Here is a 26,351-nt window from a genome sequence, read left to right on the forward strand (position 1 = left end):
GTACGATGATGCACAGGGTTTTCTCCGTTTGTTGGTGTGTTTTGTTTTTTTTTTTTTTAAATTATTCTTTAAGGTAAAAAAGTGTTGACATTACCTATATACGATGCTGAGAGGAAAAATGAGCTGGAAGGCACATCTGCAGCCCCAGGTCAAATTTTCACTTCGTGCTCATAAGCTTGAGTGTGTAAGAAAGAGGTGAGTGTTTGCTATGGGTGAAAATAACTTTTCTCTTCTTCAGTAAAGCACCAGCTTTGTTTGTGAGCACTTCTGGGAGCATCTCTATTGCTTCCCAAAGATAGAAAGATAGATACAAAGCCACGCACAACAGGTTTAAAACTCAACCAGTAGTGCACTAGTCTGGTGAATTCATATTTGGTAGCATTCCGTACCTGCTGAATCCTCATTTCGCATACATGTAGATGATGAGGCAAAGCGTCACATGGTGGAAAATTAGGTTGATGATTTTCATGTCTGTTAGGCAGGGTAGAATCTAGAATGCTCAACTTGTAAACTTTAGAAATATGGAATAAAATGCAGAGTAAGATTCTGACAAAGTGCAGTTAAAAAAAAAAAAAAAATCAACACTACCACCAACAATAAGACAAAGTGATGGCCTGCTGCATTTTTATTCCGGGGCTGCGGCTTGGATCCCAAAATTAAAGTAAGTTCTTTTTTTAAAAACAAAAAAGTTTTTTTTAAAAAAAGATATAGGCTTATTCACAGCAGCAAAAATGTCGTTTTTCTTTTCTGTAGTATCCGATAATGCGATGTTGCACTTTCCTTGGGCACAGAAATCCTGACTGAAAGTTCATAATAAAAGCAGGTAAATACTGAATTTATGGTAAGATGGTGCAACAAAGATGAGTTTTCCAGAAAACTGAAGGCTGAAGTAAAGATTCCAGAATGACTTCAAAATGCATATGTTTTCTGCTTTATTTCTTGACCGACTTAACAGAGCATCCATTTCCTTCTTTCTTTTCCTAAAGCGGAAGTGCTCTTGGATGAAGCGAGTCTTTTGAACACATCACTTACTTAATGAAGATGTCTTTAGAAAAGACGGCATGATTTGCAAACACTGAAGTCTGTAAGGCTGGGTTTATCATTCCAAAGCATACATCTTCTCTTCCCATCCCCAGTCCCACCCACCCCTTTACAATCCTGCATCTTCTCTTCTTCTTGTGTTCAGGACAGGAAATGAAGATAATTCTTTCTGAAGAAACAATCAACTTCTTTGAAAAGCACTCTGAAATTCTCATACAACCACGTGACGGGATGAAAACTATGATGGCTTCCTAGATGGCTGGAAAACTGCTAATGAAATGGCATCATCACCAGAGGGCTTCTACATTAAGAATCCCAAAGCCTCTAACGAGTCATTAAAAATTGTGCATCGAAGGTTGGTTGGGGTTTTTTTTTTTGTTTTACTTTTAAAGGTTCACTATAAAAATCTTGTTATTTTTTTAATACCAAGTCTGTGTAATGAATTATTTTAAATAGCTTATAAGAAAAGTTTGTTTGTTTTTAAATTCCAAAATGTTCCAACAGGCAGAAGGGCAACATAAAAACACTGCCATGCTTGACTTTTACTCTGATTCTAGTTGGATGATGCTGCTTGCTTGGAGTCTGACAGTAGAAAATTTGCTATGGACCGAAAAGTATTTTGTTTATAAACACTTTGTGTTTTATAGGCACAGTAAGATGTTGTGCTGTATGGATTGGAAAAAAAAGAGGTGTAATTCAGTGCTTCTGTTATAAAGAGTAACATTTGCCTTCCAACTAATAAGAATCCATATTCATAGATCTGTGTGCCGAGACACAACTACTCACACATGCACTTACACACGTACCCCACACATCCTCCCTTACTGTGCATATATGTCGTTCCATATGTGTATTAGATGATGTGGTGTTTGTTTAGTTCTCAATGTTGCTCGTTGTGTTTTCACTGCTGGGTTGACTGCTTGATTTAGGCCACAGTTGTTCCTGAAGTTCCTTGACTACTTTTTCCAAGTGTTCTCGAGCCTCCCTTTCATGCATCAGGTCAGCTCGGAGCTGCTCCCTGTCAGCCTCTGCATGCTGAAGCTTAACCTGTAGGTCCTCAATCTAGAGAAAAGCATATTAAGAAACATAATCAACTATTTTAATATTGCAGTTCTGTTGTGCTTTTGTCGACTTTAACACAGAGTAGCACCTTAGCACAAAGTGAGAAGAGCAATAAATCCATGTACTTCCAGACATAAGATTATCAAAGTTGAGGTGAGGAAGGAATTCCCTTTTCCCTACTTTTTTCCATACCCTACTGTACAATTATGCAAGTGCACTGCCTGAACTGTTTAGCTGTAACATTTTTAAATAGTTCCAGAAAGGAGGCTGAAAAACAGAATAGTTGAGAGTGCCTTAGTGTAGCAGAACTCCGGTCACTGTACTTCTTAAACCATTACTATTATTTCTTTAGGCAGAGAGCAATTCAGCAAAAGGAAGCTACAAGCCAAGTTTGTGCGGGTAATGTACTTTCAGATCTTTTACAACACACATTGATACGAGTGACCAGAACTATACTCGGTTGCCTAGGTAAAAGGCCCATGTCTCAGCTATAGGTTAATGTCCAAGAAAAGCAGTTGTAGCATCATCGTCTCATATATAAGAACCATTATATCCTTATTATTCAAGGTAAGGAACTGTAAGGAGGCAAGTGGAGGTACAGTGTAGATGGTAGAGGGATTGTGAATATGGATGTGAGAAAGTTGTGACACAGGGAGGCCCCTGAAGGAGCAGAAACCCTTTGTGTGAAAATTAACACAATTTCAACTCTCAAATAAGAAGCTGAACTTTGGAGGGCAGGAATGGGACTGAACAGGTCCGTGTTAGTAACTCTGCACACAGAAATAGACTTAAAGAAATACATGTTCCAAATAGCCTTAAAAGAGGTCACTTGCCGAGACCTAACACTTGTCTTCCAACTTGCAATAAGACACGCAGATGGCGTCAGCCTCCCCCAAGGCAGAGAAAAGCCCCAGTATTACAGGGTGTAAATATTAGAAAAAACACACTGGTTTGAAATACAGGATTTTAGGCCACAAAGAGAGAAGAGTAGCTAGCAGTTATCAAAGATTACCACTTAACAAAGGAAAGGAGAACTCTCATGTCTGGGGCTAAAATGAAGGCTGGACCTCACTATCAAGGTAAGAAAAACAAAAGGCATCAACCACACCGATATTCAACAGGTATTAAGCACCTAATACTTTAAGCTTATACAAAGACATTCACACTCCTGAATTTGTCATCTTATTTCCTCTCATACTTGCCTGATGCTATTTCTCTCAGACTAAGCCTGTCTAGAGAATTGTGGTTTCCTCAAAAATACGAAGTGATGAACGCAACGTAAGTGACAAATTCCCTATGTGCACTCCAAATAAATTAAAGGGATGTACAAAGTTTTATTTTAAAATTTCTTATATGACTTACTTAAGAACTTAAATCATATTGATGTCTTGTAAAATTCAGACTTTGAAGTTAAACTTAATAGAAAAATACCTTAAGTAAGTAAGTGCCATGCAGAAATCCCTGCGGTAGTTGCTAAATAAAGGAGCTATTCCACACTGAGACATTACTGCGTTGGGCCTTAATGAGCGTCCTCATGCTGCTGCACCGCACTTCTGGAGCTGTAACAAGCCTAAGTACATACAATAGGATGGTGCAGTTGATACTGCAAATGTGTTATTAGTGTCTTTAGAATGAAGACCAACCTGCAGACTATTCAGCTACTTGAATTCTTTTTGAGGTGATTTTAGCCTTTCGTATTAGGAAACCTCATTTATCCCCTCCCAAGGAGGAAAAGCGACATTGTCAAAACCCTTCACGCATATCCCAAAGCGCGGCAGGACACGCCTGCAGATCTGCAAGGCTCTGCTTGGTACGCATGGCGTTTACTTTTATCTGCACTTGCTGTCGCCTTGGGTTTTTTTGCTCGAGTGGAAGTCAACTGCCGGCAACGCCCAGTGCAGCAGCCCTCAATCTGGTTATGTTTAGTCTGGACACCTCTTATCAGTGAGACATCCTGTGATGCTAGAGAGGAAGCCCACATCATTTCCTGCTTCTGGTTGCCTGGTTAGGCATGTCTCATAGTGGTACGAGTGGACCCCTCCCCTTCCTGTTCTTGAGAGCCTGGGGTTAGAAGAACTTCTGATTGCTGCTGCTTTTTCTCCCCCCTGCCCGCCCTTAAAGTAACCACACCAAGTATCTGCAGCTCCTGCGACAGGCCTAACAACATGTTCATGAAGCATGTGTGTTTAACAACATGCATGGCAGAAAAGTTGCTATAGTAAACATGGTCTAGAGGAGTTCCCCTTAACATTAATTCAGGTATGTTACAACATGCAAGTTAAGTTAATCTTGCAAATATGACACCTGTATGGTGTTTGCATGTGAGTGACATAGCTCTGCTGTAGGCATTTAAATTTAAGCAAAGTGTGCCCCATTTTTCAGAGACCTTCTATTGCTGACCCTGGCCTTTTATTTATGCACTTCTCAGCCAGGCTTTTAGCTTGGGCACCAGGGATGGGGACAGGAGTTTGTCAGAGGGAGATTTAGGTGGGAACAGCTCAGAGCAAGACTACAGGGGAGGCAGCTACCGCAAGGAAAGGAGTTAGCCTTAAGGAGAGGGGCCGTTTGGGAGCCCCTCTCTATGCGGGGCGTGAGGGGGTTAACAACGGGCGCAGGACCATGCCCTTTTACAGGAAATGCATTACTGGGCAACTGGGATTGTTTTACTGGAGGCAGGGGAAGGCAGGGCATGCAATGGATTCCTCTTCAGGGCTGTTTCTCACGGAAATCCAGGAGGCTGCCATTCTGCTCTCAGCTCAGCCTGTTATGCTGGGTCATTTCAGGGGGCTTGGAACAGTGGATGGCCTTGCATTCCACATGCCCTGCAACACCAAGACACAACAAGGCGACTTAAGGATGTGCAGCCTGAGCTCTTGGTTCGCTTTGGCTTTGGATGGTTTAAATAAACTCCAGAGTCTTGTATTACAAGAGAATTTGATGTGCAGAGGGCGGGGAGGGATTTTTAGGTCGAAATCCTAAAGCACACATGTTGCTTGTAACAACATGTTCCTGCATTCCTAGACCTTCCAAAGATTTTGCTCCTTTTGTGCTTTACAACTGTAAACGTCACTCCTTCCCAGCACTGCTGTTCACTTATTGATGGGCCTTGGTATCTTCTCTTGTCTCAGTTCCTGTAGGTCTAGGCTGATCTTCAAGGAAAAATACTATTAGATAAAGTGGCTCTGCCTAATATTTGCAGTATTGAAATGGATCCCTCTGCATTGGCAGTGCCAACAGAGTACTGGTGGAACTGAAATTATGTCTAGCACTTGTCTTACTTCTCCGTAAATGGTGATTCTCAACTGACAAATGTGCAAAGTTCCAGGCAGAACTGCGGGACTGACCTAGGTGGTCAGAGCGCAGGCAAGTTGATAACCCCTTGCATTAGGACTAGGGTTGTAAGCTGACATGATGGGGGCACAGACATTATATAAATAGGAGCTGAACTTGTACCAAATCAGACAAAACAAGGCCACTGGCATCAGAGGGCAGACCCTGGAAACTGCAGAGATAGTAAGCTTACTTGCTAATACCGCTTTCAGCATTCAGATCTTACCTGGGCTGAGTACTTGGCCCGGAGCCTGCCTGCTTCACAGCCCTTGTCGCACACCCGGACCTGCCTGGCTTGCTCTAGTTCCCTCTTCAGTCGTATCCGAGACTCATTGGCTTCCTTCATTTTCTTCTCGTTCTCAGCTCTCAGACGTTCAATCTCTTTCCTTAAGTTGCGCTTCGCCTCTGTTGCTTCTCTCAGTTTCTCCTTCTTAGCCACTCTTAGGAACTCCAGCTCCTACAATACAAAAGCAGTTAACTTATGAGATCTGAGGAGCAGAGGCTAAATTCGTGCAAGGAAACAGAACTGTAAAGGAAGCGATCCAAACTAAATTCCCACCTTCTGTTGGTTATGACCGAGAAGGCTCATGTCTAAGTCTCACTCTGAACTTTGTACAAGCTCTTCTCCTTTAAATCAACATGAGCTTCTTTCTTACACTCAAGATACCCGGAATTCTTGGATAATAAAAAGCTATATGCTACAGCCACATTTTGCTTTGTCAAGCAAAATAGCTGTGACCATCTGTGACTGAATAAAGATGAACTGCAGTTGGAGAGAGCTACTAGCAATGTGCTCTACACCAGCTCGAAGTTTCAAACAAACCAACTGTAATGCCTGCACTTTAATTGAAGACACTGAAGGTACACAGCATGATGGTAGGTGCAATTTGTGAGTGCCCTTTGTGTACAGCAAAGCTGAACAAGAAGGTTTACTACTTGTTGAAGAAATCGGTAAGCAGTTCCATTTTATCAAGCCCCTGAAAAATCCAGCTAAAGGCAAGTATGAGAAAAGACAAATAGTGCATCTTCTTTCTAACTCTAGGCAATTTTGTTTTCCTATAGGTAACTGGTGTGTAGCCCTAAGTCTCTTGGCAACCAGCCAATGGACCCCTCTGTCACAACATCTGGAAAACTCCAGGCTAACACCTTAAACTAAATTGAAACCATGCTTTGCTCTGGAAATTGCTACTCTCACTGTCCAGGTTCTTAATAGGAGCTGCTACCCTGCAGTCTCAAATCCAGGAGAGAGCCATTAACTGAAGTGATAATGATAAGGAACCTAAAGGTACGAAGGAAGAAACTCCTAAGATGGTAAAAAGCTGCTATTGAAAGACACGTTCATCATAAGCACAAAAATGTGGCTGTCTCCTAAATGGTTAAATTAGAAACTAAAGTTCAATTTTTTTTTTCCCCCTGAAGCAGCATTTCCTCTCTGACAGAGTCAAACCCTCACAGCAACATGTTTCTGTTAAGTAACACTGCAGTCGGGTCATGGGAAATTCACTCGTTTGACAATCTCACTTCCCAGCCAGGCCATTGTTAGCTCAGCCTTGCCTTTGGAAGCATGCACACACGTACTTTCTCTGTATGTGGAACTGGAAACCCACAGCTGCCCAAATGGAGAATGATGGCCAGATACCATATTCCCTCTCACATGTTGCTTGATTTAATGCATCAACACTCAATTCTGCTTCATGTAATTCCTGCTATAAGTACACGCTGTGTACTCAGTTTAAGTATTTAAAAATTAGCTTTAAATATATATTACTTGTAAACATGTACTTTTAAATACATAAAACATCTATTTACTGAAACACAAGGGAATGAAGTCATTTGCTCAGTTACAACAAACAAGCAGTTCCATTGAAAAGACAGCTCTCGGCCTCCCTTCTCTGGGTCCTGGATCTGCAAGCCGTCTTCACATGAGAGGTATGCAGCACAGAAACTGGCTTGCTCTACCGTACCTCTTGCAGAAACTGGAGTTGGCAAATTTTTGTTAAAATTCTAACTGTGATCATATCTACACACTTAATACAGTCTCTCGCTCACCTCCTCCTGCCTGCTCATAGAGCACTCAGATCTGCTACACTGAGGTTTTGAGGATTGGGGTTTTGGGGTGGGTTTTTTTTTTTTAAACACAGCAGTCGTATTACACACAAATCACATCTATCCTTTGTTTCATTCCCTAAAGAAACAAAATGCATTGTGCCTGCTAACAAGACTGTACACTTGCTTTTGACCAACAGTACAAGTAGTGGTTTTCTATCTCCCGTGCTAGATGAAACAAGGCCCTTATTTTACCGTTGGGACCCCAGAGGCATCTAATGGATTACATTTCTAGCTTGGTTACTGCTCCACATACAATGTTCAAAGAGGACACGCAAATCTCCTATGTTGGCTCTGTCTTCCATTTCTGTGTACTACTATCGCCCCGGCTCAAACTAAAAAAAGTTCACCGCCATTCTGTTCAGCCCCCGTGACTGGCTAACAGCCAGTACCTCTCTGCAGCTTTTTTCGGCTGACCACTCTTTCGATGTATCAAGGACTTCCAGAAATAAGGAGCTGCTTCACTGAATGATGCAAGAAAGTCAGTGAAGGATAAAAGCTTAACAAAGACTTGTGGTTCAGCTCTCCATCAGCTTCAGCCAGTGTCTCTGTGGCCCAGGAATACCCTCCCTCAGCTGGGCAATGGCAGGATTTTTACAAATCTTCTAAAACTACAGAGAAAGCCTCTGTAAGGACAGAAATGTTTCTAGTTCAGTGAAAGAAAGACAAAATAAACTATGCTGGGCTAGAAGATTTTTTCAGTAATGAAAAGACATTGATTTTGGTAACCATGGATTTACACCCTAAGGCAAAAACAGGTGGCAAGCTTAAAAATGTAGGAATGGTTTCTGTCTGTGTTGGTTTCCCAGCCGAATTTACAAACAGTCCGCCAGTAAAGGCTGGTGCGACTCGGGAAAAATGAGGGAATTCTTTTTCAGATGAGGCTACCTGACGGTTTCTACCTGGAAGAGTATCTGCAGACAGCACTAAGAGGAAGCTATTTTTCAACATTACCTGATGTAGACTGCGTTTGGCTTGCAAGGCAGCATTTAGCTTCTCTTCCTGCTTCACTCTCATTTTAACAACTTCATGGAGGAATTTTTCTTTGGCTTCTTTTGTATCTAGGCCACTGTCCAGGGCCTGCCTTAGGTGCTCCAGCTCAGCTTCCAACCCGCTGCTGTGAGAGTCAGAATGTGTTGCAACCTCATATGAACTGTTGACTGTGACTGGGGCTTGCATCCCAGGTGAGCTCATGTCCTTTGCAGAGCTGGATGAAGTAAAGGATGGGGAGGAGAGCGAGGATAAGGAGGAGGTGACTGAAAAACAGAAATACCAAAAATTAATTTAAAAAAAATCTAAACCAAATATAACTCAAAATATGCTGAGGCTGTCTTGTAGAGAGGAGATACTCGATGTTCTATGAAAAAATGGAAGAAAGAAAATACTAATTTTACACTTTGACACTTCAAATGTGATGAAAATGCAAACCTGACTTGATTAAAGGACCAACTTACAATTTGCTTGACTCATGACTTTGGAATTTATGTCACAAACAGTCTTTCCTCCATGGGTGTGAAGAAACTGAGTTCTTCAGAGAAACCTACATGATCCTGCTGGTTTCAGCAGGTAGAATTTCTTCTTTTTGCGTAAACGGGATGCACTGAATAAAGACTGAACATACTGAGGGCAGCAGCAGAATTATCTAAGTGACATTAATGAGGTGATACCAGTGTCGGTCTTCACCTTTTGCTGAGAGGCCCAGTATGGGAACACTATTTAAGAATGTACTGGCCCTTGATCTCTGCTTTGTGTATTCAACTCCATGGATGCAGTACTGAAACCATGTGACCATGTTCTTTGCCTGACACAAAATTCCACACTTGCACCTGTGTGCGCTCTGGAATTATCACAGGCTATTTGTGTGTATCCCACAAAGGCTTTTATAGAAGGCTCTCCATCAGACAGGAAACCATCAGTTTTTACGTGAACACCATGTACGTTTCATCCTCTGCACAACGCTTAACCTGTTTTAATAAAAGACTCTTGGTCGGTGGACACCTGTGGTTCAGGTGCTTCTTTTTGTCAACGCATGTTCCTCTCCCAGAAACCCCCCGTCCTCCCCAGCTTATGTTCCATTCTTGGTTTTCATTGTTACTTAAGGCTATATTTTTACATCCTGTTGAGGTATTAGGCTTCCAGAATTCTATTCAATCACAACAGAAGTTGAACAGCTAACTCCTGTGGCTTACTGAGGAAAATCCAGCACAACTGAAAAAAACAAAATTAAAAAAATCCAGCACAAGTGAAACAAAATAAAGGCATATATAACTGTCACCTACATTCTTCCCTGGTCTCCACTTCAATTTCTGCTTCTGATTCCTTATCCTCTTCAGTGGCAGTAACAGTGGCCGCAACAGTGGCTGCTGCTTCTGGGATAGCTGTGTTCTCTGCAGCAAGTTTTCTTTTCCGTGGCTGGACAGTGCTGCTCACTGGCTCACTGCTCCGTGATACTACTGTGGCACAGGGAGGGTTGCTGACAATTTTCTGTTGGGCTGGAGGGGCAAGTGCCACATTGGGGGCCACAGCATTCTCAAAGCTTTTGTAGGAGTAAAAACTGTTTTAGAGGGGGAGGCAAAAGGAAGGAGAAAACAGTCATACTCTTGGCTTTAAAATGCTTCCCAATCCGTGTGTTACACTGAAACCACAAGACACTTACTGGAATGACAGTGAAGTCCCACTGATGCACACCAGCTAAGAATCTGCCTATCTATTTGTGCAGCGTTTTGCACTCATTTAAACACGGAGATGATTTAAACAGCTGATCTCCATCCAGTTCACAAGGGATCATATTTGAAGTGCCACATATTCTAAGAGCACCAAAGAGATGAGATCTCCCAGAGCCTGAAGATTATAACAATGTTCCGTCATGATCTTTCATGCATTATTTTTTTACCTAACTGCACAGTTTTACTTCTGTCTATCCAAATGTTTTGTAAACGGCACTTCCTTAAGAAAGGCCAAGGGAGTGCAAAAAGCATTTGATTTTTTGACACAGCGTGCATCTGAGTGCATGTATGTAAAACCAGTTAAAAAAACCCAACAAACTTCTGTTAAAGGACAGTAATATAGTACTGTCAAATACAGAGACTTTTGCAAAAAACATAGCAAAGACTGTCTTTGCAACTTCAGTTCAGCGTCTACTGCATGATGTATCTTCAGTTATATATTAAAATTTCTCCTGAACGTGTTGAAGGTGGGTTTTGTTCCAAGACTGAAATTGGCCAAATTTCTCACAGGGATACCAAGGGCATACTCTTACACTTCTCTCTCTACCTAACTGAAAAGTCTGTTAAGTCTGTTTAAAAGCAAGCATATGCTGGTAGGCTTTCTTTTCCTTTTTTTTTTTTTTTTTTTTAATCAAGCCCCACAGCTTCTAAGAAACTTGTAACTTGTTCCTAAGGGCAGCAAAATGCATTCTCCGTAACGCTCCCCAAAAACACCTGGCCACTTCAGTCAAACTTTCCAAAGAAACCACTACCCTTAGGCAGAACTCTGGCACAAAGATTTTTCAGACCGAATGGTTCACGTCTGGCGAACGAACGTATAACTGCCCTGACACTTCCCATTCTGTGACACCAGCAGTCCCATCTGGTGGTGACTCATTCTTGTACCAGTTTAATTACGTTGCTATCCAAGGGCAGCATCTGGCCTATAGCATCGGCTTTCTGATGGTCTTACAAGCTGAGGAGTCCTCTGCAGACTCTCGTGTCCAGGGTGCTCTGCCATGACCCGCCAGGTCCACTGGCCATCCAGAGGAATGGGGTAGCCTGGGCTGTCCATTCAGTCCGTCGTCTTCCCATGGCATTGTCAATACAGGAGGTAGCAAGCAGCTGTGTGGGCAACACGCTGACCTGCCAGTGTGACAGAGCTGCTGCAGTTACCGACTGGCAGCTGCCTGGAAATAGCTGGCTGGTCCCTGACCACCTGCCCTAAGAGAGTAACTCAATCTTCCTTTAAACAGCAAAGCCCGAGAACTTCTGATGGCTGTACCCCAAAATGACCATCACTTCATAGAAGCAGCCATCATCACTTCAGACTTCCATGGCATGTTTCACCTAAGAAAATCTACTTAACGAGTGCACAAAATGTTGGTACTTTTCTTTGTTTCCTTTCTGCAAATTAGAACACTGCACCTGCAAATGCTTTTCAATCTGATACTAGTGGGCTGACTGAATGAATTACAAAGCCACCAGTTAACACTGCAAGGGGACGAACATAAAGCAACTTGCTGTCAAGTAAGTCTCCACAGCTGCTATCCCCATTCTCCCTTCAGCCCATGCCTCCTTACCTGTCTCGGATCAATGCGGGAAGGTGGGTTGAGAGCTCTTTCTCATTTGCTGATACAGCAGGGGACCAGGGCCGGAAAGCTGAGAGACGCTGACGGGGATGGACACAGCCAATACTCTGGGAAGGAGGGGAAAGAACAATAAGTAAACACAAACAACCTTTTAAACTATAAATCACAAGGGAGTGCTAGCAATGCTTTTCAGTACACATTCTGTTATCTCTAAAACCATTCCCCCACTGGCTAGGACCTACTTACTTACTAGATTCCACTGGAAGAGATGAACTGTACTAATGTAAAACCTCACGTGTTTTTTCTTTGCCAATAAGTTATATGTAGTTTGCAGAGACCACAAAAGACTCCTGAGTCTTTCAGGATTCCTGTACCTCAAAGGCATGAAGGAATTGCTTACTGCATTGTCACAATCAAGGTCAGCGAACACTGGAAGATGGCAAGGGAACAGGAGGACTAGACAGCTCAATATTTACTAAGAAAAAGGTTGAAATGTTATTAATTTAGAAAACCTGGGCAAGTTCTTTCTCTCATTTTCTCTTCTGGCTTCAGTAGAGGGATGCTACATGCTAATTAGATCTCTCTTTTGATTACAAAATATTCAGCAATCACCTTATTAGATGAACTGGATAAGGACCGTAACCAACTGGACTGTTTTTCCTTCTCAGTAGAAGCTGGAGATTGGGAAGCAGAGTCATCTATTTTGGGCTTTTTGGAAGCAGGAGGATCTGAAGGGACCTGAAACAAAGACAGGCAGGAAAAATCAAAGACAGAATTACTCATTTTGCTATCAGCTTAGAAACAAGTTACAAGGCAAAAGCAAATTTTGCATTTAAAAGAAAGAAACACTGGGGTTTTTTCCCGCCTTTATAAAGCTAAGGAAAAACAAAGGAGTGAAAACGAGGGACAGACACAAACTGTGACATAACGCGGCTTCATTCCTTCATTTAAAATACTTCGACAAAGCGTAGATGGTGCAGGAATGGTAGGCAGTAATATAAGTGAGACATTCACACCATGTTGCAAAGAACTATCTGCCTTTTATTATTTTTGTATGCAGAAAGGTAAGGTTTAATGTGGTTGCTGAGCTGGAAAGATTATTTTAAACGAGAACAGAACAGACTTTGTTATTCTGTTTGCAGTGGTTGTTATGCCGATGACTTCACTACCCCACAGCTGCAGTAGATTCTGGGGGTGCTGCCAAGAGCTGCTTTGCCTTTTCCACAAGTGGCTCAGCTTGGCCCATAAATCATCCTCAAGCATAAGAAAGCCCTTTGGCAAGCAAAACTCCTTTCCTTCAACACTGTGAAGGAATAAAATTCCTATAGTCCCATCGTGGCTTGCAAAAAAATTGGTAACTACTGGTTTAACCGGTGCAGTGGGGATACCAGCTTGAAGCCTTGCCAGCACAAACACGTCTATCAGCAGGGAGGGAGAAGGTTCTGGACCTTACGCTGCATCACAACTAGAACTAGTAAGAGAAACATACCACCTCAGTTTCTCTTCCTTTTCCTTTCTTTTCTTTCTTTTCGCAATTCTGAACTCTACCTTTCCATACTCCCATTCAACCCAGTTCTAAGGAAGGTGGCAGAACCAGGCATCTCTCGTATTTGCATTAATTTTTTGCATCCTTATACCTTACTGTGATTTTTGTGGGCAAACTAGTATTTATACAGGTGTGTCTGTAAAACATAGGCACGGCAACCCTTGGAGAGCCGGAAATGCTTCAAAGCCAGGTCTATTTGCCAAGGAAAGAAAGGGTCTTATTTGCCCATGTCTTGTGTTCTGAAAATCAGTCCCCTTCGAGGTATCTTAAATTGGGAACTCAGAGACTGCTTCTCCAAATGATTCTTTGCTCCTGAAAATTGCGATCTAACTGACTTTACCTGGAGAGTACAGGAGGAACTGAAAGCGGTATTGTTAAAATGCACTTCTCCAGACTCCCAGGCAAACCCAACAGCTCTGTAACTAGAGTGATGCCATCTTTTTTGCACACCGTAGTTAGAAGGAAATTATGACCTCATGTCCATGAACAGTCTACCGCTGTCATGGAAGCAGGGCAGCAGTGTGGAACTACGGCTCAAGCCGATGACTTGCTAATGCCAGTTCATCTGGCAGCACACACCACTCTTCCACTTCTACAGCCCAGTGTGCACAGTAACATCATCAAACCGAGGCTGGAGGTTTTAGTAAAACATTCCCTGGCACTCTGGAGCTTGGGGCAGCTTTCCATATGTAGGAGATAAGACGAATGACATGGGTGTGTATATGTGTAACCCCAAGTCCAAAATTAGCCCGAGCCAGTGCCAAATGCCAGCTTCAATGATTTGCAGAGGATGCTTGCGGCACAGCTTCAGGCTTCCCTAGCGGCGATTCTTGTAGTGGCTACGGCATGGTCCCTCCCATCTGACTGAACTAAGAAAAGGCATTTCTAAATGCTTTTTGTAGAAAACGCAGGACAATGCATTGGAAAAGATTTGTTTTTGCTTTCAGAGATGCTGTCTGTGCAGAATTAGTGACAGCATTAGAAAGGTATTTGGCAAGTGACTACTGATCCCAGCCCTATCCACTGGGGATGGTGAGCTGTGTGGGGAGGGGAACTTGGGGCGGAGGGTGGGGAGGAAGGGGGGCTTGGAATGAAAAAGGCAACAGGTGGCAACACTCAGCATGGAAACCCGTTCCTCCCCCCGACCATCCGTGCTCTGCTGTCTGCAGAACATTCTGTTCAGGCAGGCGTGGAGATGGCCACCCTGGGCCCGGTACCCCGTGCCACCGCCTTCACACAGCCGGAGCGGGATCAGTACCACGGGGCATGCGTTAGAACGGGCAGCTTTGGGAAAAGGAGGGCAAGTGTCAGGTTTGAGAAAGGTTGGAGGGGAGATATTGGAACAGAAGAAAAGAATTTAAAGAAATCTCGTCTCCAGCTTTCTCCACTGTCCCCCTTTGCCCTTTAAATCAAGGCCGACACCAACGATCAGGAAGGCTCTGGGCACAAAACATTTCAGTAGTCCTGGGAAATGATGCTTAACCTTTTGTTGCCAGGAGCCAGTATTGATCTGAAAACATGAGCTGCTGCTCGATAAAACAGCAGTAAACATGGCGTGTGCATGGGGGAAAAATAGGTTTGCCGTCCCCACAAAGAGACGAAAATGGGGTGGAAAAAGAGGGAGAGAAAACCAGGTGCTAAACGGGGTGTGTAGGTTTTTCTAACTTCAAGTCATCTCCCACCACAGGACACTCCTCCTAACGAACGAGCGCTGGCTAAAGTGGTAAAGCGCTTCAGCCGGACTCAGAAAAGCACTGCTGCCAACACAATTTCTGAACTGCTGGGATGGCCTCCACCTCTTACTTTCTATCCACCATCCCATTTTGTTTACACAGATCACCTGCTGGTTGAGGTAGGAATTTCCTCTCAGTACACGCTTGAAAAAACCCGCCATGTATTTAGGTTCCATTTTAACGATGTATAAAGGCAGTGATTCTGATAGCTTCCCACCTGGTCCGTGAAATATTGAGGCGCTACATGTTGTTATTAATTAACAAATGGAGGTTCATCTCCGAAACTCATGAAACAGAAGGCTTCCGACTACAGCCTGCAGTCATTTGATTAAATTTTTGCTCGTGTGTATTTCTGCCTGCTCGGACATCCCACGGGAAACTCTTTTGTCCCCCTCCGCAGAAATGCTGTGGCTGTGTCATGGACTCATCGAAAATTCCACCTATAAATATCCACAGCAGGTCAGTACTGTACCGCACTTCTCTTGCTTTGTGCAGCCTTTTGACACTGAAAGAGGCAGAAGCAAATTAGCTCACAACTATAGGACTAGATGTAAGACTAGGTAAGACTATATGACTAGATACTGAACAGCAAATCTCCTCTTCCTATGACTCACCGATTACATCCCACTCTAGGACAGATTCCAGGCAACAATATACCCCACTCTGACACTTCCAACCCAGCCACAGCAGCCAGCAAACCTTGGTATTGGCTCAAACATGGATGATTTTATTTCATTTTCTCTCTTTGCCAAATAATGAAACATACAAAGTTGCAAAAGAAATACTGAAAATCTGATGTAACTTTTTTGCCATCTTCATAAATGACTTAGGAAAAACTTGAACCCAAACCCTGGAAGATTGAAATAAGTATTTCCTTATTTCCTATTCAGTTTTTCTTCCACTGCAGGCAATTTAATAATTTGTTGTCAAATGGGCTTTGCACTGGGCAAAGCGACTTGTTAACGTACATCTTCTCCAATCCACAGATGTAAGAAACAAAGTGGGCCCAGAAATGCTTTGTGAAACATTTACTTAAGCTTTTGAACTGTTATCTTCTTAAGCAATTGATTTTTGAGGAAAAACTGATACAGACAGATTTATAAAGTTACTAAAAAAGACTGTAAAAATACACTCCAAAGGGAAATTTGGGCATGTGAACTTTAATGTCAGCCATTTTAGGGCAAACTGAAATTAAGCAGCCCAATTTGGCCTCTAGCCAACCAGGGCCACATTTGACATGTCAGATCAAATTTTCTACTTCAGCTAAGTATTACAGTAACAAACCATAAGACCAGTAGAAAGAATTTGTGACCCTCTATTTCTCAAAAAGAGAAGCCTTCCCCAGTGCTCAGTACCATGAACAGAACCAGCAGACCAAGCAGTACCAAGTCAGCACGATACCTGAAGGTTGCTTCTTGTTACAACGTAGAATGGAAAATGAGCCCAGAAAACAATTCTTAAATTTTAACATTTGGGAGTGCTCATGGATATTCTTTGTGCCTGAGGACCTACCAAAATACATTTCGTGAAGCAATTCCCTGTTTCTTCTCTACCTTATTTGCAACACTGTGTAACCGGGCTGAGTAGATGACTCTTGCTCTCTCCTCATTCTTTGCTCTGTTGCACCAAGCGCTGCCTGCTCTCTTTACGACACTCTGTGATGTCAGCAGCTATCCACTAGGGGATAAGCTAAGACCACTACAAGCAGGAGAGCACTCCCTTTTGGAAGGACAGCACCAAATCCTGCAAAATGGGCCAGTCAATGGAACTGCAACTAGCCCTACACATTTGACAACCTAAGCCTACCTAAAGGCGTGTATTGCCAAATTCATACTCTTCCATCTTGTGTAAAAAACCAACCAGCACTATTGAACAGGCTAAAACCCAAGTGCAACCCCATGTTCACAAAACACCAAGGACCCTGTTAAAACCCTTCAAACTTCAGTATGCTCTATGTCAACCCAGGTTTTGCTGTGTTGCTCAGCTAATGTGTAGTGATGCATGCGGTAGCGAAAAATGGGCTTCTTTTGCCTTGTTAAGAACGGAAAGTATCAGGTGAAAGGAGTTGAAAATATTTAGGAGGCCTCCTTGCCTGTGGAGCTTTTAGCTTAGAAATGTAGCTTCAGGAAAGCAGCCCATGCTCCAAATTCTGATCTATTCTCTGCTGATAAAATCTCCCCATAACTGGGTCTACGTTTGGCATCAAATTCCAAAACCTAATTGAAAACACAGATCTCTGTTAAAATGGGGTAACGGCACTATATGCTTATCTGTGTTTGTAACCTTTCCCAGGCTAGGTATGAACGCATTGCCACTCTGTGTGGTGAAGGACATGAGTGAAAGAATAAAAACTCCAGGCTTCTCTGCTCTTCAAATTCAGCGATGAAGTGCCAGCCTGGTGCTGCAGCAGCTACTGCTGCAGCCTAGAACATCTGACCGGCTGGGAGCAGGGGCAGTGACCCACGCTGCACGGGGTGCGGATGCATCTCTGCGTAGAAGCTAGACGTCAAAGGGACAGAGCATGCTCTGTGCAGATACTTCCATGAGGCTGGCGAATCTGTGCCGTGGCCCAGTCCCCTCCTTTTAAAGATGGATCGGAAATGTGGCTACCATACCAGCAGAAACCAAGGCATCCTATGTGGCATTTTTAGAAATTAAAGATTTAATGTCCCCAAAAGCTATCAAGCTACCCCAACACACAGAAATTTGTATTTTAGTCTCTTAAAAAAATTAATTGGGAAACTACTGGGAGGCCGAAGAATTCAATTTCGTATTCCTAGCTCGGGTGTAAATCAGAAACATCTCCACTGAAAACTCTGCAGCTAGAAAAGCATGTATAACCGCAGTAGCCAAAATAAAAAAAGAATGGGCTGTAAATCTATAGATAGCATACTATCATTTTGTTCAAGCTATTGCTTCTGATGCTAGTTCATGCAAAGAGTGGAGTTCGGTTATAGCATGAGAAAGGGTGAGGCTTCCTGTCTCATCTGATACTCTGTCTGGGTGTGAAAATTAAGCAGCTTTCTCATTAGGGGCACAAACCACAAGACCAGACACCGGTCTGATACAAGCATGGAGAAACCCCAGAGAGAGACTACTTGGGTTCAAAACGTGTCAGACATCAGAAGATAAAAATACCCTGGAAGAGCAAAAAGCTGATAGCAAGCACATTTTACCGCTAGCATCAAACGCCGGTGTTGGCGTTCAGTGCTAAAGCTGCAATCCAGTCTGTGCTGCAGTCGTACAGCACCACAGGCTCAACTGGTCTGTACTTGAGGGTCCACTGGGTGAGCAGGGGCGTCCCAGTAACTTAGTGGGCCTTTGATTAAAAATTATCTGGTTGTTATTTAATGTATTTTTCCTGTTAAAAACTACCATCTGACCATTTCGGCTCACATTTACTCATTTACTCCAAGGGAATCTGGAATTTAGGCAAACACCTAAACCAGCAACTGTCCTACAGGAGCGGCAAAGGTGCAAGACGCTGTTGGCAATGAACACATCTGTACCACAGGCCACGGAAATTCTGAGAGACCAGCCTAACACCCATTCTCAATAAAACTTCCCTCCCTAGGTAAACTGGATAGGAAAGATGATATTGTAGAGGACACAGGGGTGGAACGCACAAACAGAAAAGGCTCGTGACTCCAGGTTTTGCTACAGATTGATTTAGGAGATCCTAAGCAAGTAATTTCTACTACTCTCCTCTAGGAAACTAACACAAATTCTGTTCTGTTTCAAAAGATGTGTCAAGAATAAAACCCTATGACACTACAGATATAGCAGTAAAAATGTTAAAAAGTGCCTGAAGATTTTCACCTATTTCAATTTATGGATACCAAATGTTTTCCAGACTATTTCAATTTATGGATACCAAATGTTTTCCAGAGCAGTGAAGAGCCATCTTCAGCAAGTTCATGCCAGCCGGCAAGAGGCTTGTTTTTCTTAGCTACTTTATACAGATCCATCTGTTAGGTCCTTGCTGGGTTACAAGGAACAGCTATGCATCTTATTGGGAAAACTCAGCATCATTTTAACATACTCGGGGAAGTCAAGGACCAAGTGGGAGTTTAGTCAACAATCCTTCTCACCCTTCTGAGGTGTTCCTTTATGTCAGAATTTAGGCAGAGCGGACGGCATTTTCAAAAGCTCAGAAGCTGTACCAGAGCAAAAGCACATTAAAAGCCAAGAGGAGTCATGCTACTGAGATGCTCTGTTTATTCTCCAGGTTTTTCCAAGCTTATTTCACCAACACTAGCTTGCTCTTAAGAATAAACTTCTCCAATAGCCAAAGAAACCCTATACACAATAAAAAAGATGGATTGAAACTACCTTTCCAGGCAACTGCACTGCATTCAGTTAAGGCATCTGCAAGTGAAGCGTATGAGAATGTTGCTAGTGCTTCTCATTTGACTTGGCAACTTAGCTGTTAGTCATTACTGGGACAAAGCTTTTAATACTTTATTAATGTTTCCTTGCAGGAAAAGCACTACAAAAAGTGAAATGTTGGGAGTCGAAGCGCAGCAAGGGAATAAAAAATTGCAGAGTTTATTACTCTCATTATCTGCACAACTATTTAATAAAATAAACCAAGTATGAGAAAGTCTGAAAGCATCTTTCTACAGGAATTAATGGCTTTTCTTACTCAATGATGAAAAGCAAATCTAAGCAACTACCCCAGTCTCTGTATTTCATGCTACTACTAGTGCCTGAAGAGCCCTAGGAAAGTCTCCAGAAAATATTTGCATAGACCGTTGCTGAGAAATCAGAGTATGAGAGTTCTGTTCCTACTCCATGAAGAGTGCATTGAGTAAGACAAGTGGGAACTGAAAGACTGAACTTTTAGGTTCTATTCTAAATGACTTTACTTCTTCACTTGTATTACCATGGACCAGTTACTTAAAGTCAGCTGACCTGTAGATACAAAATGGGTAATACTACTTACTCATTTTTAAAGGGTGCTATGAGCTTTATCTTCTACTTTTACTTGGAAGAAAAGGATGCAAAGTCTTATTTTAAGCACAATGAAGTTATGGCACTGTGTGGAAACTCTTCTTTCAGCAGTACCCATGTAATTTCTTTCTTCAGAGCCCTGAGGCTGGTTCAGGCTCCTGCTGGCACAATGACGGTATTATGTTGCACAGCCTTGTAAAATGGCTTTTCAGATGAAATGTACCTTTACCAGTGACGAGTATTCAAAGCTACGTCTGGAGGTTACCGAGACCACAATTCCTGAACTTGGAAACTGAACTGAAAATTCTCCACGTGGTGCTTTTATGAACTGCAGGCCTGAGTCTATCTAAGAACAGGATGAGCCACATGAGAATGGAGTGCGCTCTGTGCTTCTCTGTTTGTCTTAAGACTTCAGATTTCTAGTTAAAATCAAATTAAAAAATGCAAAATGAGAGGTCTCTTCAATGTGGGGAAAAGGGCCCTTTATCTGCATCCTTTAAGCCTTCACAAGCACGTCAACTGATGGATAGAACACTTGCTTCCTAAAGCCTCTTTGTGACGTGGTCCAGAAATGATTAATAAGGTATTAGAGGTCTTTATAAGGACTGCACTTTCACGTGGATTAAAAAAATAAATATATTCAGCTACAGATTGAAAGCTATGAAGGATTGTCTTGATAATAAAAAGAGCTAAAAATAATGCTGTTCTATGGAGCTGTAAGAAGATTTACTGCTTGTCTACTGTATATATTTAAAAGAGAAAAAACCTACCACATTGCAGAGTCTGTTCTAGGGAGTGTATGTAGCGTTTGTTTTCTTTCTCTTTTTTACAATTTTGATTTCATTGGGCAGGAGTCCAGACTTTCCATCTTCCCATTTTTCACTGCTCTGGTGGAAGCATAAGCACTCATTTTACCCTGTCATTTTGGGATGTGTGATTACGGGAAGTATTTGCTTTCTATTCTTGCTTTCACAGCACACATGCTGGCTGCCAGTGTGTCCCCCAAGTCTGACCTGTGGGGAATCTTCACAAACCACAGTCGCGAGCGCTTTGGAGAGCGCCTGTTATACACAGGCATAAAAAGGAGCTGTGAAAAAAAACCTCGCTGGAACTAACCTGCTCTCCCTTCCTATTGATGAGCCTACAAGGACTCACTTCGTCTCTTCCCGAGAGGGGATCTTCTGGTTGTGTAAAGGCTTCACTGACAGCAATGTAAATGCAACTTCCCAGCTAGTCTAAAAGAATGCTATGTAAAGAGGCAATATCTTAGTCATACGGTAGTATAGGAAGCTCATCTTGAAAAACTGCAAGAAGTTTTTCACACACCTGTGCAAAAAAATCTTTAATTTCAAATCCAAAATTTATACCAGAAGTGAAAAGAGACTGGACTATTTTATTCAGACACGATCTCAGTTTAAAGCAAATTCCTACAGAGTACCTTTTGTTGAATTCATTTTGTAAAGGCGAATTGAAATTATTTTCTGGAACACTCTACATAGCCCCTGGCGCAAGTTGTCTCCAATTTTTAAAGCTTCTTGGCTTTGAAAGGCATAAAAGAAAAAACGTTTTCTCTCCTGTCTCAACATTTCTTTCCTTTTATTCTTTCAGTACAAAAATTAGGCCAGATGACTTCTGATGATTGCACTTACCCTAAAGGGCAAACAGTAAGGCATTTCTAGTAAGTTGTGGTATAGCAAAACCAGCAACAACCTCCCAGGTAAACCCCAGATCCAGAAACTTGATTTCCAAATGGAGGGAGGAAATGCAAATAATCTCACCACTTTTCTGTTTTACAAAGATTGGTAAGCCTTCCAGGATTCTTCTGGGACACTGGAGACTTTACTGAAACTTGCTAACTTTTTCCTGAGTTCAGTATTAGTGAAGCTTGGTTAGATAAAGATGCAGCAACTGCTACCTGGCAACTTGCATCGAGAAAAAATGTTCAGCCAGTTCAACTAGCTGTTTAATCCCTGATCTCAACAATTACTCTTTTATTTCATTGTTCTGCTCATAGATCTATCATATAAAATTACTCTTTCATATAGATCTCATCCTGTAAGTCCTTAAAACTCTCCAAATCTTCTACAAACATTGACTTTGTAATAGTCATTCTTCCAGTCTCAACATTCTACCAACCTTTAGTAGCTGCTCAACAAAATCAGTATTTCGCACTCGAAGTGATTCTGCTTCTCCGATTCTGAAATCCCTCTGCTATGGGCAAGTACAAGAAGCAAAAACCATCATAGTATGACACCCACTGCCAGAAACAAAGTAAAAGCCATGTATGAATGTGGCTGTCAGCTATCTCAATGTCAGTGTTGAATCCCTCAGATAAAGTACCACCCTGATTTTTTCTTTTTTTATTTTTCTTGTAAAGAAACATCTGAAAAGACGGCTGATTATTTGTTACAGGATGTACTTGCGTTTTGGTTCTTGGCTGATTCAACTGGAAGCCTCTTTTCCATTGGCTAAGAGTCTGTTTTGCCCTTCCAGTGGAAACTAGAAGTTACAGCTTGAAAAGAATTCCCTGCCCTGTGGTTTAAAACAAAACAAAACAAAAAAGTTCAACTCTCACTTCCCAGTGGTTGAGTAGAGCCAGTGATCGAGACTAGTATAAACCAGGTCAGAGGGGCTAAGAAGAAAGAACGGCCCCTTTTCCTCTGGTCATTTTTATTGGCAACGGTTGCCTGGGAACTCTCTGATGCCCTGTCAATATGAGAGGAAGGAGAGTGCGACTGACTGAGGAAAACAAATGAAGCAGGCGTATGCGCCTGCACACACACATGCATGGGTGTTCCAGGAAAACAGAAAGCAGGTCTGGCAGTTGGAATGAACTAAGGGCTCCACTCCTGTTGTAACTGAAGCCGAGGGATGTTACGCCATCAGATTCATCAAGGAAAATCAAATTTTCCTCTAGGAACAGATTTGCTTTGCCCAATCTTTTCTGAATTGTTTGTGGGGTCACGGTTCTGGTAATTAGAAAGCCGTTCGTGGACAAAATTTTGTCCTCACATTTTCTTTGAAATTAAACCAGGCTTCTCTTGCTGTAACTGCATGTAAGTTCCAGCTTCAAACTCTCTCCAAGGCATCAGTTCCTGTATTGTGGAGACACGTCCACTCTGCCAGCCAAGAATCTCATTTTAGTTTCAGATGTTACATAAAAGGACAAGCAATTCCCCTTGTGATTTCCACTACTGCCGGCTCTCAACCAGGCACAGCGTTCTTCCAGAAGTACCAACTAACGCGTAATGAACTTCAGCACCCAGGCAGTTTATGAAGCCAGGAAAGGGGAGAGGGGGCTCTAAATCGACGGAACACAGCTGGGCTTTTGGCGCGGTTTCTCCAATTCTCCTGCCGTACCTGGGCAGGCAGCTGCCAAGCTCCTGACTGCCCTGATTTGGGTTCTTCTCCAACCCCTCTTGTGCCTGCAGAGCTCCCTAGGGCACAGAATCTGCCCCTGACTCAACACGGTGAGGCTACTACAAAGCTAGCTTTTTTGTTTTTAATTTTTAATTAAGAGGACAGGCATTTCTTAACAGAGACCTTTTTGCCCTTCAGAACCTCTTCCTCTTGGGGTTCATCTGACTTTCCCCTATCTTACTTTGGTATCTTTCCCAAGCACAAGTCATACTCACAGGTTTCATGACTATTAGGGTAACACATTATTTTACCAGTGCAGTTACAAAGTCCCATCCTGTTAGAATCTGGTGTCGTGGTCTCTCCCAGACAGCTCCAGGAACTATGTATGTCTGAAGCCACGACACCTCCAGTGCAGTTAACAATCACAATGCTAGGCTGTCAGAGCAACTGCCTCCCATCTACAGTCTTCTGAGCCAGAACTTCATTAGGGACCTTGATGTTAATCCAAAACCCTACCACTCTTACAGCAGTGCATATCAGGCAAAAATACGATCAAGATCATATGGATCAACTGTATTGATAGCTACCAGATCTATGGTTTCTTGAATAATTTTGTATATTTAATTGGCTGTACATTTTTGAAGACAAAGCTCAAAGGTCTGTGTTTAGTTTTAAATCAGCGTAATTATGGTAGGACAAGAAAATCGCATATAAAATAGCAAAGTCAATAAGCAGTGTATATTTAACAATCTCTCATAATAAAGCTGAAAAATAAGGCTTTCAGTCCTCATCCCACTCTTCCTCTCAACACTTCATCTGATATTTGTGGCAGGTTGATTTTCTTTCAAGACCTCTGCCAAAGATCTGGCACATGTGCATAAGCATGTGACACTGAGGCATGAGGGCAATGGAGCGTCTTTTGTCAGCCTAAGCCAGGGACAACAATCTAAGGACATCATGACGAATTACTTCAAAGTCTGAAGAGTCAGCGGAGCGTAGCAAATACAACCCCCCTTGTCTGCACCGCGATCCATACTTACCTGAATTCATTTATAGGGCTCTTTCTGACAACCTGCTCTGCATCCCCACCCTTCTACTTAATGAAAATGCATTTTATCAGTAGATTTAGTTTGGCTGTAGTGTCATCTTGGTAATCAACAATACTAGAATAAAACTAGAATGAAACAATTGGGATCCTCAAGGCTGCAGAAAGGCGACAATACCCTATGGCTGCAGTACATTTGTTTTTCATATGCATTTAATTTACTTGAGACGACTACAGGAAAGCTTGAGGCCGTTCTGGAAGATACAGTCTACGTGTCTCACGACAGGACTGGGAGTCAGGCTGTTTGCTTTGAAGCCCAAGTACAACAAGGTATAGGGAAACAATTGCAACTACCTCAAACATACTACAAAGTCACCGACTGAGTATAAAGCATCACCAGCGAGTCTGAATTTTCTGTTCTAACCAACAGACAGTGCATTTTTTAAACCCAAGACTGCTTTAAATATATATTGGTGAAAGTATACTGTCAATACACTGATTGTGGATGAATAGTTACAAATCCTATTACAAGACAGTGCCATGGAAAACCCCTCGTCCTAGTGAAACCAAATCGTGCAAGGCCTCAGTTATCTATCCCGCTCTAGGGGAAACTACCACCTTCAGTCTTTTTATCAAAAGGTGACTACATTTTTGACTGAAGAGTAGCAACCATACAGTTAAAGATAAGGTGCCAATAGCTTTAAATAAGACACGGAGCAAATTTAATATCATTAAAAGGGACTTGGTTTTCCTTCACACCTTTTCAGTCAAGGTAGGCCATTTCTGTAAGAATACTTTTTCAGGAGTAACTTCTCACCATCCACGTATAGAAGACAGGAAAAAACTAAATTCTTTGCTTACAAAATGTTTTGAAACCTACAGACAGGCAGATGCTTCCTTAAGCACCCAACAACTACCGTGCTCTACAATTCTAAGCAAGCCACAAGAAGCTCATCTACTTTAAGTAACAGGTTATTACTTCTGAAACCTCCCCAGAGCTCCCAGGATAAAGGCAGACAACCAATTACAGTCTTAGACTTTCAAAGCTTATTTTGCTGCCTTTAGAAATAAGCATCACATGCTTTTTCCACCAGATGCTGAGTTGGGGGGTGGGAGGGGAAGCAGGGAGGGAGGGAGAGGAATGAAGGAGAGGAAAGGGCCCTTTACAAATCTTGCCGGCAAACCCATGCAGCACATCGGTCCTCCTCGTGTCAGAAAGGGTTTGCTTTGGAAGAACTTTTTACGTGCCAGTGAGTGACTTGTCTAAATAGAACTAATTTTAGCTAGGACATTTACCATGCAGGAGTGATACACTCAGAAAAGGACTTTTGTCCTTCAAAAGGGCTAGTACCACTGAGAAAAGAGATACATTTGCAACAGTTACAAAAAAATTTAAAAAACTGAGCAAAATAGTAACCCCTACGCTGGGACCATCAACATGAACCCCAGTACTGAAGAAGCAGCCTTGAGCAAATCGTCTTCTTCAATACACAAAATTTGGACCAAAAAGCCCACCCTTTTTTCTTTTTTCCCAACACAAACTCACCTTTTGGCATCAGGAAATGCCCACAGAACGTACGTGAATATGTAGAGAGAGAAATACACAACCTATTTCAAAAAAACCTATTTTGTATAACATCAAATGAGGCAGCAAAAGATAATTTGAAGGGAAAAGTGGAAGGGGAATGGGGTGGACAGGAGGGGGAAATCTGGGACGCTACAAGAAGGCTTTCAGTTCTTGTGTAACATGATAGATTTTAAGCCTTTAGTGGGGGAACTGGCTAAGCAATATTACAGTGCAGCGTGACTGCGCAGCCACATGGGTTGTGTCTGCTACAACTCTAATAATAGGCGAGCAGATTAGAGAGGTCTGACTAT

The 26,351-nt window shown here is 42.4% G+C and overlaps 1 protein-coding gene across 1 annotated transcript in view; it reads right to left on the reverse strand.

Annotated features, from left to right (window-relative positions):
* Window positions 1–1,914: 1,914 nt before the first annotated feature.
* The window catches only part of SKI (SKI proto-oncogene), a 116,172-nt gene continuing 91,735 nt past the window's right edge, over window positions 1,915–26,351 (reverse strand). Inside the window, exons 2-7 of the mRNA XM_010288129.1 lie at window positions 12,449–12,574; window positions 11,828–11,943; window positions 9,819–10,093; window positions 8,494–8,795; window positions 5,660–5,890; window positions 1,915–2,103 (exon numbers count right to left, since the gene is read on the reverse strand). Of these exons, the coding sequence (XP_010286431.1) occupies window positions 1,915–2,103; window positions 5,660–5,890; window positions 8,494–8,795; window positions 9,819–10,093; window positions 11,828–11,943; window positions 12,449–12,574 (1,239 nt within the window). The remainder of the gene's footprint in view (window positions 2,104–5,659; window positions 5,891–8,493; window positions 8,796–9,818; window positions 10,094–11,827; window positions 11,944–12,448; window positions 12,575–26,351) is intronic.

The sequence above is a fragment of the Phaethon lepturus genome, unplaced genomic scaffold (assembly GCF_000687285.1).
Source record: "Phaethon lepturus isolate BGI_N335 unplaced genomic scaffold, ASM68728v1 scaffold12225, whole genome shotgun sequence".
Classification (NCBI taxonomy): Eukaryota; Metazoa; Chordata; class Aves; order Phaethontiformes; family Phaethontidae; genus Phaethon; species Phaethon lepturus.